Genomic DNA, 15546 nt, shown 5'->3' with positions numbered 1-15546 from the left:
AAAAAGGCGTATTACGCCCAATAGCAACGCTAGAGGCTCGACAAGAGACTATGCGTCCATGAACACCGCCAAGATGTGGTGCCTCCGTACGGTGTGTCGCAAAGATAATGATGAGGACAAGGTCGAGGACAAGGTTCGTACCATCCCGTGCACTCGCCTTCGTTGTGAGGCGGTTTGCCGGCTTCCCGTGTGTCGTGTGGCCTCCGCGAATAGATACGAGTCGATTTGGCGTAAAACTGTAACTTTTGTCGCCGATACCCGACCGACTTCTCGAAGTACTCACCTTTTACTGTTCCTAAGCGCTCAAATCGCCACACGCACGTCCGGAATTGCTCTGAAGGCCTGCCAGTGCAATTATTAGGCCTATCGCTGCTCGTACTGTGACCGGATAGGGTGGGTTCACTCGTCCATAATTTAAGAATACATACTGTGTCTTGTGACAATTGCCTCTTCGCACTCCTGGTATGCCTCACCGCAATACTCCGCGTAGGCTTCGCCGCGTAACATTTCAATAGCGAGGCGAAGCTGACTTTTGGGAACCGGCATCTTGCAACGCGTCGTGCTTTTCGAGCTTCGAAGCCATTCGCGAGGATTACAAATTCGCAGTCGGCGCCATTGCTACCAGCAGGTATTTGTTCTTGTGAAGAACACGGCACAGAACAGCAAGAAGCTTGGTTGCGAACGTAGAAGTAGCTAGGCCTAGCGTTGCCGCGCTGGTGGCTACGGCTGCCAGCGGATCTGCGTGTGAAAGCGCCTGCTCGAGGCAGCTAGATAATCAAAATAGCGGCGGTGGTGGCTTCAATCAATGCCGCTTTGGACCAGCGGTCATAGCAGAAAGTCTGCAGAATCGCACGGCGACAGGTTATTGCGTCCAAAATTTCAGAAGTTTTTATACATTGACTCTATGGTGTACCCTGGCAATGCCGCGAAGGCGCCCGAATTATCGGACATGTCCGAAAAATCGGAACTTCGGCAAATCGTACGTTGAATGTAGAACGCGAAAATGTCGCAGTTTTGCGCAGTTGGCGCAAATGGCACTTCAACGGGTGCAGCGAGGGGCAGGCAAGACGAATTGTAACAAAATGGCACAAATGGCGCACTGGTACCACTACTGATATCCGAAGCAATAAGGAGGTACTGTGGTCAGTGACTTTATTATTGTGAACTATGGCACCGTGCCCCAAAAAACCTTATGAGAAGCCTTATGAGAAGGGCATAATGAACCAGGATCACTGAACATGATGAAAAACGAATATCCGTGTCATATAACTTCAGACCTCGTCGGTAACAAATCACATCTTTAGTTGCAGCAGGCTCCGGATCGATCCGAAACGAATCAACCTGAATATGCTGTAATCATTTCGTCAATGGAGAAAAAAAGCACGATAGAAAGTTATGCTGACAACAACCCCACACTTTTTCTGGACTTCTGTAAAGTGCGGCAAGCTGACGAGGATAATCTGACGAACAAAAAGACCTGATAAATAAGGGCTCCTTTGTTCCACTTAATTGCCGCGCGATGCGACTCGTAGTTGCGCCGACTACGTCGGCGAGTAGGTCCCGATTCTGTGTTTGGCAGTGAGCCACGACAGACCACTTACAAATGCTTTAAATCCGCAAAAGCTTTCGTTTGGCGCCGTGCCAGACGACGACGAAGCACAGAGAACACTGAGTACCGCGGTGTCACACGGTTACTTTCAGTCAAGATCGCGCCGGACCGGATCCAATTTATCAATTTATATCAAGCACGGTCACTACTGCACGGTCAAACAATCTGAATCGAGTTAGTTTAGCTGACTCGGCATGAGCGTGCTGACGACAATCACGATCGCTATCGTGAAGCTCGAACTCGATGCGCATATCGCGATTGACTGAACACATATCGAAAAATCGCGATCCAAAGTGACCGTGCAGATGTACCCGGTTCAGATGTAACTGTATGGCGATCTAAAGTAGGAATCTGAGATGGGCATCAGATGATAGGCCGCGGCTTACAACACGCCGGAGCGAAATCGGGCATGCATCGCCAACAGCGACGCGTCGATTAAAAATCAGTCGACCTCTTAGAAGCACAACGTTCTCAGGGTGTCAGTTTAGAGGCTTCGACGTTAGTATCACACAGTAGGCTTTACTCATGTGCAGGATGACTCCGTACAGTTGTTTTATCTGCTGCGAACTGCTTTTGGCGTGAACGTCCAAGTCGTCCACTTCTTTCGAGGAAAGAACTTGCGAAATGGCGTACAGCTTGTCTCCGCTGGTCAACGCTGCAGCATGAAAGTACTCTCTTGTTCCTTTAATATGGCTAAACCGGCAAAAAGTATTTGCAACATCACCGAGGACCACGCTTGCACCTACGTGCACACAAAAAATGCCGAATCACGGATATACGTGAGGCCTTCGGCGACATATGCACTAAGTTCAAATTTCGCGGACTTCCCACCTTCGCAGTGTCGCGCCACTCGCCACAGGCGGCGCTCAGCAGCGCGGCACCGCTGCTGCTCAGTGGCGCCGACTGTTCATTGGATGGAGCCTATATTGAGGGGCATGCCACGGACAATGGCCTTGTAGGTTTTTCTAGTGAATTTCCAGAGAAAATTCGGGCCGGGTTTTTTTTTTTTCCTTAGCCCCACTCCTAGCGTAGGCAATTTCATTGTCACAACCAATCTAGTTAACCTCCCTGCCCTTTCCTCTTCATTCTCTCTCTCTTCATTGTCACCTATCCGCACTTTCCTCTCAATGGTAAGTGGGCTTGTCATGGTACAGGCATAACATAAAAATCTTGGATTGTAGCTCGAAGTGACGCGGACAGACACTAGGAGCAGACAGGACGACCGCTCGTCCTGTCTGCTTGTAGTCTCTGTCCGTGTCACTTCGCGCTACAATCCAAGGTCATGTTACCGTACCAACTCGCCCAACTTTCTCTCCTGTTGCATGAAAATCTTACCATATATTTTCCCTTCAGCCCCCAAGGATTACGACTAGCGGCATGCTTTGCGGCAGCTGTGGCGTAGCGAAACTTCTCGTCCAATTGGTCTGCTCATGCATTTAGCCAAGCCCGTGCAAATTGCCCAATACGCGTTTTGGCTAAGTTCTGGCTCGGCCTTGAAACGGGCGGCTACGATGTGATAGTTTTGTGCTCGTCACCGCATCTGCAGCGCTGCGGCACGTTTAACTGCATACAAGATCACACAAGGGCCCGCTCGGTAGTCTATGCTTCTAATTTAACGTCTGACGCCACAAGTGTATGACCTTCACAACAGATTCGATAGCAAATCGAGGAGTTGAACTTTACTAATTACGACTTGCGCGAACATATGCTGCGTTCCTGCGCACAGAGAGATCTCAATAGCATTCTTTTTGCCCTTACCACACGGTGCCTGATAGTTTTGTTACGGTGTTACAGAACCGGAAACTCCCTAGCTAAAAACAAAAAAAAAAGAACGGGCAGGCTGGTATGAACCAAAAAGGGAACATCAGAAATGATACAGAAGGCTAGTGCAATATTTCTGCGTAGAATAAGATCGTCTCATACGTGCTTGCGCAGAGCGCCTCCCACACGCGTGAACCATGGTCATCGTAAAGCTTTACAGACTCGCGTTTCGCTAGAATCATTACGCAGCGTCCAGAGCGTCATCTGTGGGACAGTGCGTGGGTCGGCGCTTCGTTTGCTGACCTGCGACAGGCGTATGCTTCCGGCCGTCCACGCGATGACCCTCTGTCTGCCGGGCAGCTTGGAGCCCCGCTTGAGGTAGTTGAAGTCGCGCTTGGTGAGCAAGAGCCATGAGATTAGAAAGGTGAGAGGGCCGACGACGAGCGCTCGGCACACGTTGAGGGGAAAGCTGGAACCGCCGAAACGCGGCTTCAGCTTCAGACTCGGCCCTGGGTCGCAGAGGTGGTTGCAGAACAGCATCATCAACGACACGCCGTCGCTGATCACCTGCGTGTTCAGGCAGAAAAGAAGGAAAGAAAAGAAAGGCCTTAGGCGTCAGGCATGGAGAAAGTATATACCTTGACCTCTTCACTAACAACAGACATTGATGTTCCGCTCATAGAAAGTAGGGAAAAGGAACACACGTAGAAAAAGAAGAATAAGAATAAAATACAGAAAGAGGCGGTAATTTATAGGTCGCCGGTCTCTTGGGACGCAGCCAGTCCCTGCATTATAGAGATAGGACGGCACATCCGAAGCAGGAGGAGGCTCAACAGGAGCTGTTCTTCGTGGCACGAGTTCGCACTTTTATATCCCATAGGCCCCAAGATTACTACGCCGGACGTGTCGAGCTTTCGCTTTCTTAGAGAAGGCTGCCCCCGTACTTCAGTGGTAATGAAAGCGTGGGGCCATTTCATCCTGGAAAAAGTGTCTAGACGAAGAAAAAGAAAGGCTCTAACTTGTCTACGTTCATCGCCATGCTTGTGGCGTTCAGTAAACTTTGATACGATGTGATTTTAGAAAGGTTGGCTACATGCGAACTCCGCTAGGCCGGCCTGCTACAACACATCCATTCCCCTTAGCACTGAGATAGGGAAGACTTCTTTTTCTTCGTTGGCAGTAAAAATACTGATTACAGCCATGTCGCTAAAAAAAAAACGAAATATATCATTTCCGAATGCTAGACCAATGTGTGGATGAGGTCAATGAGGATTAAGAAATGATGGCCACATTATTGGACACTATAATCACAACGAGGAGGAGGAGGAAAGAGAAAAGTAGAAGGCAGGGAGGTTAACCAGAATAACGTCCGGTTGGCTACCCTACACCGGGTGAATGGGAAAGGGGAAAACAAAGATCACAGGGAGAGAGAGGAGGGAAGGAAAGAAGGAAATTGCGCCGAGTTCGCTGACGCGTGTGGTCTTACAGAAATTGCATTAATAGTCACAGATGGTCGCACAAACCCGTCGTCCTTAAGAAACACGAAAGCGCCTTCACCGACAGTGCTGTTTTTATAGCGATAATATTTATATGGACCCTCCAGGCTCATTCTTGCCGTCGCCGTGATGTTTCGTATAAAGTCCAGGAGCGATAACACCGTCGCCGCACGTCGAGTGCTACATGTGCGAGAGAAAACACGCGACGGAAGCCGACAATCGCGGCTCAGTCTGGCGCGCGCGAAGGAAGAAAGCGGAGAGCAGACGCGCCGTCTTCCGTCGCTAGAAGGACCGTGGGGCATGGGAGAGAGGGAGGGGGGGCGGCGTTGTGCTCCGGCAGCAATTGGGTACTTGGCGATAGGGTGCAAGGGGAACTGACGATCGCGGCTCAATCGTGCGCGCCATATATAGGGGAAATCGGGGAAACAGCGCGGGAGGAACCGGTGCGGCTGCAACTCCGCCAACCGCGTACTTTGCACGGGCGCGCGCGCCGTATCGTGACAGGGATCTCCAGACCGTTCATACCTTCGTGCGAACTTTGTTCTCGTGGCTCTTGCGTTAAAGCGATAGACCGCACGAAGGGCACTTCGCTCGCTGCTGCTGCCGCGCTTGCTCACACCAGCGTTTTGACAGCGAGTGTTCGCGCTCATCGAGTGCAACGTGTTCACGTTTGCCTGCGCGCATTCACACCGGGCTTGTTAATTCAGTTAGTAAGCAAATGTTTCCGAGTTATACGGCCGATAAAGCTGCTATCCTTATTTCGTATAGCTGTCTACTGATTTTCTGTCGCAATAGATGATTCGCCTTTCGAGCGAAAGCGCTACTCTTTATATTTGTACGCCAATAATGTTTCCCACTGGCGAATGTACCTTTTCTATAACATCCACATTGTGCGCACTTTCAATCATTTCAAATCGGCCCAGTTTTTAGCAGGAAGCGTTTACTATTAAGAACCCAGAACTGTTATTTTCAGCTAGGAGGTTGACCGTTGGATTAGCAGCGAAAGCCTGATTCTTGTCATCCGCTGTAATTTCATTTTCTGTCTTTGCCAGCAAAACCTCGAAAGCATCAGGACATATCAAATTGCGTCCACAATAAGAACCTCTAAACCACTTGCAGCCCTCGTCGACTCCATGGAGGTAATAATCTGGGTGTATTTGCTATTTATATTCTCTAAAATAAGAACCTTTTATGTGAGAAGCTGTCAAATAATAAGGCGTTAATTATTCACTATGGTAAAAATAACTAGAGCACTATAAATAACTATTATCAACGATAAGCCTCCATAACATAAATTTAGCAGCTAATACGCCTGAAGCGAGCTTTAGCACTACGCAAGAAAGCACTTCAATACTCAACTAAACAGAAATTCAGGTGTCGGAGAAGGGCAGAAAAGAAAAAGGTAACAAGCTTTAACTTTTCAAACGTGTTCCGTACAGTGAAAAAATAAATAAAATAATGACTCGGTTTGGCAGATTTGCCTTCACAGAAGAAGCGATGGTCCAGCTATCAAATAGAAGAAAATGTCAACACTTGTTGCTGGACCCTTACAAAAATGACTTTAGACTGTCTATAGAAAGTCTATAGACTTTTCATAGACGACCTTTCCTTTCTATAGATTTGGACTTTTGTTGATATAAAGTCTATAGACTGTCTATAGACGAAAGTCGATAAAGTTTCTATTTCTTTTTGTCTATTCGCAGTCTATAGGCGGTCTATAGAAAAAAGTCGATAAGGTGTTTGTTTCCTTTTTGTCTGCTTCCCCTCTATAGAATACCTACAGACGAAAGTCGACACAGTCTCTATCTATTTTTGTCCATACTTTGTCTTTAGGCTTTCTATAGACGAAAGTCGATAGGGTTTCTATTTCTTTTTGTCTATTCGCAGTCTATAGACGGTCTATAGAAAAAAGTCGATAAGGTGTTTGTTTCCTTTTTATCTGCTTCCCCTCTATAGAATACCTACAGACGTAAGTCGACACAGTCTCTATCTATTTTTGTCCATACTTTGTCTATAGACTTTCTATAGACGAAAGTCGATAGGGTTTCTATTTATTCTTGTCTATTCGCAGTCTATAGACGGTCTATAGAAAAAAGTCGATAAGGTGTTTGTTTCCTTTTTGTCTGCTTCCCCTCTATAGAATACCTACAGACGAAAGTCGACACAGTCTCTATCTACTTTTGTCCATACTTTGTCTATAGACTTTCTATAGACGAATTCGATAGGGTTTCTATTTATTTTTGTCTATTCGCAGTCTATAGACGGTCTATAGAAAAAAGTCGATAAGGTGTTTGTTTCCTTTTTATCCGCTTCCCCTCTATAGAATACCTACAGACGAAAGTGGATACAGTCTCTATCTATTTTTGTCCATACTTTGTCTATAGACTTTCTATAGACAAAAGTCGATAGGGTTTCTATTTATTTTTGTCTACTCGCAGTCTATAGACGGTCTATAGAAAAAGTCGATAAGGTGTTTGTTTTTGTCTATTTCCCCTCTATGGACTACTTTTAGACGAACGTCGATACAGTGTCTATTTTTGTCCATATACTTTGTATATAGACTTTCTGTAGACGAAAGTCGATAAGATTTTTATTTCTTTTTGTCTACTCGCAGTCTATAGACGGTCTATAGAAAAAATTCGATAAGGAGTTTGTTTCTTCTTTGTCTACTTCCCCTCTATATGGACTACCTGTAGACGAAAGCCGATAGTTTCTATTTATTTTTGTCCATACTTTGTCTGTTGACTCTCTATATTATGGACAATAGTCGACAAGGTTTCTATTTTTTTCTCTACTCCTGGTGTGTTGAATGTCTATAGAAGAAAGTCGATAATATGTAATTCCGAGTTCCCATACCCCCCGCCCTCTGCGAACGCGATGATATGGCACTGGTTCATGCACGACGGCACCGCAACCCCGGCGCGGCGAGCAAACCGTGCAGACTGCTAGTCTGCGTTCGGTGCAGCTGCACCGAACGAGGATCGCGGCGGAGCAGGCACCGTCCGAGTCACCCAGGTCTTCCAGGCACCCGAAGGCCCTAAACCTGGCTGCTTCCCGGACGTACACTTCGCGAAGACCAGGTGGTGAAGGTCAGATGGTGAAGATGTGGCAAAGGGGGTGAATAAGTGGCGAAAGCCCGCAGACCAGGTAGTGAATTCACCACCTTTGAGTTGTCGTGGTCTTGCATGTCTATAGATTAACAATAGACAAACATCGTCAATCTGGGCCCAACCCGTGTACGCTGTAACCAAGCGCAGGTGCCGGTGGATAATACATAGCTGCATTTGATATAAGCCACTAAAGTTGATTACTGCTGAGATTGCTGTAGAGCCTATTTGTAGACTTTAGTATACACATAGTGTATACCTCCGCATTTGTTGACCACATATGATCTACGTAGTCGCTCTCGGCAATCCCAAGACAGTCTTCACAGTTGTCGCATCACTTTTGCGGCAGTAGAATAACGGAAGTAAAACGCCCATCCAATTGTTAAAATATATGTTATGAACGCCAGCTTCAGATACAAGTGGATTGGAAACAGGCATCAAGGTAACAGCAAAGACACTTGTAATGTTTGTAGCTGACAACGCGGACTTTGTGAATGTGCCATGAACCGATGTCGCGTGGTGTTCGCGTTGTCTGTCGTCCGATTCTCGGATACTTTTCACATTGTCTTCATATCTCGGCTGCGTCACTAACATCGGGCGACTTTTGTTGCCTAATATCCTGCACTATAAACTCATCAAAGTTTCTCATTCACTTAAAATAGGTGCCAAATTCTCTGAGCCCACCCAGTATTTCGCCGGCGGTATGCCTGCGCAGCCACGCATATAAGTACCTCAATGCTGTACTGATTGCTTTGACCTATCATCGGAACAGAAAATTAGCACTAACATACGTGCGGGCATCACATTTGGCGGTACGCTGGAAGATATGCTACAAATACGCTGTATTACTCATCGACGCTGGCAATAATGCGTCTAAAACGTCTGAAGGGCCCCGTAACGGCTTTTACAAACAGCGCATTCATGTTAGCGTTCCAGTCTCATACGATAGCCCACAGCGTTTGTTATACAACCTGCCAGCGCATATCCTTCGTCCACGAAAAAAATGCATAGCGGAAAAGAAAAGCCACCCGTTCCGGCGCGCATGGCGCGCAGAGAGAGAGAAAGAGACAAAGAAAAAAATGAAGGAGGAAAAGGCGCTCACACTCCTCCGAGCGCGCACGCCCTCCCGCACGGAGCTCCTGCGCATGATCGGAGCTCTTGCGCATGCGCGGCAGTGCGCCGTCTCAACGAGTGCGCCAGGCACGTAAACGGTTGTGCCGGTGTGCGGTGTCTCCCTGAACGTTGGTGTCTGTGTATGCGTGTCTTCTTTGTGGCATCACACGTCAACTACACTGAATGGTAAGCTTTATCAAAGACGTTTTGCGTCAATACCTCATGATTATGTGAGCGCATTTCGTAGCGCGAACCGGCTGCATGTAGCGCAGGCGACTCGGGTATAGTGTCGGTTTCTCGTTGACATGGTTTGATAACGTGCTCTTGTTCTCGCTTCTACTATACGGAATGTTTTACGGCGAGCGATCGCTCGTGCTTGTTGATTTTATCATTATAGCTTAGGTGCGTAAAAAAGAAAGTACACCATGTTTTAACTTGATACTGAGCTACCACTAAGCGGATTGTGTGTGTTGGGTAGCCAGTGTGGTAGATCTCATTTAGTGGCGCTTGATCCGGCCGCGATGTATGCTGCACCGTATGTGTAGTGAAATTCTCGTGACACGCTTTACGTATATATCTCGAAATTGTGTTAGCATCAAGAATTTTCAAACAGACAGGCATAGTTGAATAACTGCTAGCGTACTCGGATGAAAGGCCGTGTTTGCGGGGCATGCATCAGCAGTGTGTGCGCTGCCGTTTTCGCATAGTTTAAATGTGGCAGTATTTTTAAGATTCCTGGCAACCAATCTAAATAATTTTGGGAAGTTACAGCAAGCAAAACACGAGACATGAAGAAATATCAAGTAGAAATCTCTAGATTCACCCAATCTATTTATATGCAACCACAAACGCTTTTGGAGCATGAAACCTGCGATAAGCTCAGTCACTTGCAGCTTCGCAACTTAGCCGAAAAAATTAGAGAACAATAAATTAGTCGCTCCGGGAACACCTTTAAACGTTTCAAACTGAAGGCATTGCGTTTGACGGTAGTTGGAAGATGTGTTTTTTGTCTCTTTTTTAAACAATTTAGCAGCAGAAGTTATCTTTGGAGCTATATGAAAAGCGTTAAGCGGCTTCCGATGCTTGGGCGTTCTGCAGTTTACGTGCTCTTAATCACAAGGCAGCTGCTGGCGCAGATTCGCATTGTACTAATCGTGCATGGTATGAAGCCATTGTCGTGCGTAATAAGTGTTCCGGTTTTCATTACTGTTACATTTAGTGCCGTCGTCTTGGACAGACTGCATACAATATGCGCTGTACAAAAGAAAAAAGAGCCAGATTATCAATTTGGTGGTCTTTTCTAAGTAGATAACGCACAGATTATTCAAATAATTCAGTGGGCATTGCATTTGTTCTACCCTTATCAACACACCTAAGAGATCGTAACATGTTTTAGTTGATAAGTAACCTGATCAGTACGCCCCCATTCATGTGCATTCTACTGAAAGTGTGGCAAATGTATTCATCTCGAAGTATGAGAAAAGAGACACTGCAGACTGTTCTAAGCGGAAATAAATTGCAAACGTTAACGTGATTGTTCAAAACTGCAGTCAGTATGCTGAGCATGTTCGTTCGGCACGGGCATATTGCATTAACACCTGAAAAATGTGCACAGTCCAGCCGGGTATCTTTGTTTCAACAAGTATTATTATAGGAATCGTTTGGGATTCTCGCATTTCTTTTATTTTTATAAGTACACTGTGTGTCACATGAACCTGTCTTAAAACGAAACGTACCGTTGCTGGCACCGGGGACCATTACGGTTGTCTAACTGCTTATCATACTGTAGTATAACGAAACATCATAATGGTACTGATTAATATTGCCATGTAGTCTTTAGTCAGAGGTAAACAAAGTTAACTAGAGGCATAAGTGATGAGAGCAAATTATATTGAAAACTACTATTGAACCGTAAAAATAACTTATTGTATAACTCATTGTATAGTTTTTCCTCACATTGTTGCATTTGCTTTACGTGTGTCTCTGTGTCTTCCGTGCTGTACTCGTGTGGCCATCAATTACGAACTTGCCGAAGCCCTTGTCAGCTTTATTAATCAAGGGATTCAAGTCAGTTGAATCTAATACTGCATGTCAAGTGACTGACGTGTTATTCGTTTTATCTAAATATTATGGACTGGCAGTACTTGGCAAGTATTGAACCACAATATATTTTTTATTACACTTAAGCTGCAGGCGTCATAGATTGCCAAAAAATTTTCATGAAAACAGCCAGGGAAGGCTTGGAAAAAGATCGGGAAATTTTAAAATGGCCACATAGGTATGCTGTCTTGTTATATGTCATACAAAGTTTCCAGAGAATCTCTGAGTTAAATATATATTTTTAAAACGTTTCACCTGATAAAAATTGAAGGAAATTGGTTCCATTTATTGAAAAATAAAAGAAAGTCAAGCTTACTGACAAGGCATTTCTTACTCAATATGTGTTTTTTTGCGTTAACTATTAACTAAACGTCCTGAACCTCGATAGCCTAGAAAAAAATTTTCATCTTTCAAAGCACCTTAAATAATTTACTGTAATAGAATTCATTCGAACTATACTATCAGTTCTGTTTCCTAGGAGGTACATATCTGTCGTGCCATGACACAAAGTGCTCGTGTGGTATTTCGGGTGCTCATGTGGTATACCTAACTTGGAAACCTGTTAGCACGCCCAAGAAGCCTCATTACCTGTAACAAATTAAGTGACCATATCGATACAATCAGCCCATCTGCCTTCCGTTGAAGTTATGGCCAATCACCCATTCATTTAAAAGTATGAGAAAGACATTTAAATGTGTATTAAGCAAAATAAATTACACTCTTAGGCATGATACTGTGAATATTCCAGTCACGTCTTCTGAAATTATCCCTCTGCACGGGCATACTTAACTACCAGCCAAAAAAAAATGTACAGACAGCCCAACTGGGTAACGTTTCAGCAATAAATATAGAGGCCATTTGGGATAAGTACAATAATGCATCATATATGAACTTGTCATAAAAGGGAACATACTGTTGCTGGCACGAGCAGCAGTTGTGACTGTTTAATTGTTCACCATACCATGCAATAGAACATTGTATAAAGGTGCTGATTTGTATTGACAAGCAGCCATTAGTCATAGTTAAACCGCATTAAGTATTGACTTAGATGGTTTGAGCAAATATATTAAGCTGCTTAATGAACACAAAGAATATACACTTGTTATTTTTGCCTCATATTGCTGCATCTACTTATTTGCAGCATACACCTGCAGCACCTTTGGGACTAATGACACAAAGGTCAAGGCCAGCCTGGCGACCATGCTTGCCAAGGAGTAGTGTAAATATTTAATCTGTTTCCATAATAGCATACGACATGAATTTAAGGAATTCATCTATTATATCGAGCAATAAAAACGGTGAATGCATTGCTGGTGCATTTGTTTTATTTTTCGCATTACATGATTCAGCACTACATAAATTCTTTCTGTTTATGCAACATATATGAAAGTACAGCTGGTTCAGAAGCATTAACAATCTACTAACGGTAATGCATAAGTGCAGATGAAAAGGAACAGGTGCACATGCATAAATACATTCAAAACTTTTTGCTACCGCATGTAAACAAAATGTAAACTAACTTGTAGATAGCCGCTATGGAGTTATGGCCTTATACACTCTTTGTAGACTTGTCTATAAGATGTCTGTGTATATAGAGTGCCTATAGATTAAAAAAAATTCATATTTGTTAACAAATGTCTGCAGAATGTCATAGAAAAAAAGTGTATCGGACTATAAAGTTCTGTTTTTGTAGACTGAAGTCTATAGAATGTCTATAGACTATCTATATACATTTGTATATAGACATTCCATAGACTTTAGTCTACAAAAGTAGAACTGTATATATAGTTCTACTTTTGTAGACTGAAGTGTATAAAATGTCTACAGACAAATCTCATCTGTAGACATTCTATAGACTTCAGTCTACAAAAGTAGAACTGTAAGCCTATACACTTGTCCATAGACAGTCTATAGACAGTCTATAGACTCAGACTTCTTATAGACTAGTCAATAAAAAGTGTATGGCCATAAGTCTCTAGACTGTCTATAGGCAGTGTATAGACAGTCTATAGACTCAGACTTTTTATAGACTAGTCTATAAAAAGTGTATGGCCATAATTCTATAGACCGTCTATAGACAGTCTATAGACTCAGACTTCTTATAGACTAGTCTATAAAAAGTGTATGGCCATAAGTCTATAGACAGTCTATAGACAATCTATAGACTCAGACTTTTTATAGACTAGTCTATAAAAGTATGGCCAGAAGTCTATAGACTGTCTATAGACTGTGTATAGACATTCTATAGACTCAGACTTTTTATAGACTAGTCTATAAAAAGTGTATGGCCATAAGTCTATAGACTGTCTATAGACTAGTCTAAAGAAATGTCTATAGACAGTCTAGACTTCATAGACAAATGTCTATAGACTGTCTATGGACTTTCTATAAAAATTTTTGTAAGGGGAGGTCCTCTCTAAGGCAAAATAAGATAGTTCTATAAAGTGTTGTATAGGGCATCAGCAATGCGACATAGGAAATTGCATTCAATAATGTTGGACTCATGTCTAGCGGATGCGAAGCCATGTAGAAAAGTGAGACCAGTTGGTCTTTTTTTTTAATAAAGCGGTAAAATACTGCACAGTTTTGACATTCGCGATAAAGGCTATCATTTATCTCTCATGGCAATGGTGACGGTCCAAAGCTGCATCTATATACAAATACAGGGCGAAACCAAATCTAAGATCGCAACAAGTGTGCTATAAAGGCCTCATTGTACAGCGCCAGGACTGGGTCCGACCATCGCGATATCACTGACTCACTCATACCGTTACTTTGCCACATTGCCACCCACGTTATTAAGTAGAACTTTCCACATTAATTAATTGGGTGAGCGAAGATCCAGGTGCTGCTGTCGCACTCAGTGTCGTGTGCGACTACTACAGTATATGTGCATACGAGACTAAATATCCTGTTCCTGAGCAAAAGGTAAAAAGAACGGGGCAGCCAACTTGATAATGAAAATAAAGCTGTTCTCGTAGTACATTATTGTACAGAGTAATAAAGATAGGTAATTCTGAGGTATGTGAAATTAACGTGTCTCGAGCAGAATAGGTATCACTGCAATATCATCAAAACAGTCTTTCCAGAAGTGCACACAAAAATGGTGATCGCGATTGACGTACTCCCAAGACCCGAAAGCAGGCTTGACGCATGATCGTTTGTAAGTTGACTTTTATCATTGGTCGGACTGTTACGAACGCGAAAATCCCATTTTCTGTTTACGTCACTGTGAGATACTAGAAGCAGCCGCTTCTAGCATCTCACAGTGTTTTATACTCTAATAAACGTGAGGACATGGTAACCCTATGCAAGTTACCATGTCCTCACGTTTATTCGAGTATAAAAACCTTTCCTTGCCTAAACGCATAGGCGAAGGGTTAGCATCGTATGGTGGGTTGTCACATTGCAGCTGCGTCCTGGATTTTCATGAAATTTCGCGAAATTCGAAATGTACTTGGCGGTTGCATTTTGTCGTCTGTGAGCAAACGGCAACCTATATAAAAGTGGCATCAGTATGATAGAAAGCTGGCAGTAAGAATATAAATAAGCAGCTTTAATCAGGCACGTACCCATTTTTTTTTATTTTGGTGTTGGGGGAGGGGGCGGCTGGGGGTAACCCAAGATAACTTTTCTATGTAAATGAGGAAGGGCATACCTTTACTAGTATAAACGTGAATAATGCCCACCATTCGCCATAAAGACGCGTAAACCCGCAAAAGAGAAATGAAATAAGGAGTATCTCACAGGTACGCCTCTGAGATACACCTCTCCTTTGCTTGACAAACAAGGAACCATATCAAATGGACTCGCGCAGGAAAGAAGCGCAGGGAGAACACTGCCAAGAACAAGTACACAAGCGAAAGTGTAAAATAAGGATTTGTAGTGGCGTTTTTCGAATGAGCTCTGCAAAAATTACAGAGAAATATATATTTGCGGAACAATCATAGGTTATTTTCGATGCCTCACTTACTGCTGTACCATGTTAAGTGCCAAAACCGACACGGATTGTTATTTGGGAAGTTGCGTGACGATTCGTGATCGCCGGTCCCGTACAAGCGCGTAGAGCGCAGGACGCTACGGTTCTAGACGCATCGCGCCCACCCCGGAAGGTTAGATAAACACCCACATAAGCACCGCAGAGAAGTGGCTACGTCAGGCGGCTCAACTGATGGCTGTAGAAGTGTCATTCAGAACACGCTGAACTGATCTTCACTTCCGGCGGCATTTTGTTTACTTCCTTTTTCAATAAAAATGTGTTGATCCAAAAATATTTTCTTAAACAGCGGTTAAATTTCTTAACTTTCGATTTTTCTTCCTGTTTGGCTGTTGTCTCGGCTCTCTCCCTTAGTGGATTGCT

The 15546-nt window shown here is 44.0% G+C and overlaps 1 protein-coding gene across 1 annotated transcript in view; it reads right to left on the bottom strand.

Annotated features, from left to right (window-relative positions):
* The window catches only part of LOC142563876 (putative diacylglycerol O-acyltransferase Mb3761c), a 546482-nt gene that overhangs the window by 153551 nt on the left and 377385 nt on the right, over nt 1–15546 (bottom strand). The window contains exon 6 of the mRNA XM_075674553.1: nt 3674–3937. Coding sequence (XP_075530668.1) covers nt 3674–3937 — 264 coding nt within the window. The remainder of the gene's footprint in view (nt 1–3673; nt 3938–15546) is intronic.

This window comes from Dermacentor variabilis, chromosome 11 (assembly GCF_050947875.1).
Source record: "Dermacentor variabilis isolate Ectoservices chromosome 11, ASM5094787v1, whole genome shotgun sequence".
Lineage (NCBI taxonomy): Eukaryota > Metazoa > Arthropoda > Arachnida > Ixodida > Ixodidae > Dermacentor > Dermacentor variabilis.
The sequence above is the reverse complement of the archived record's forward strand: the minus strand, read 5'-3'. Positions and strand labels throughout refer to the sequence as shown.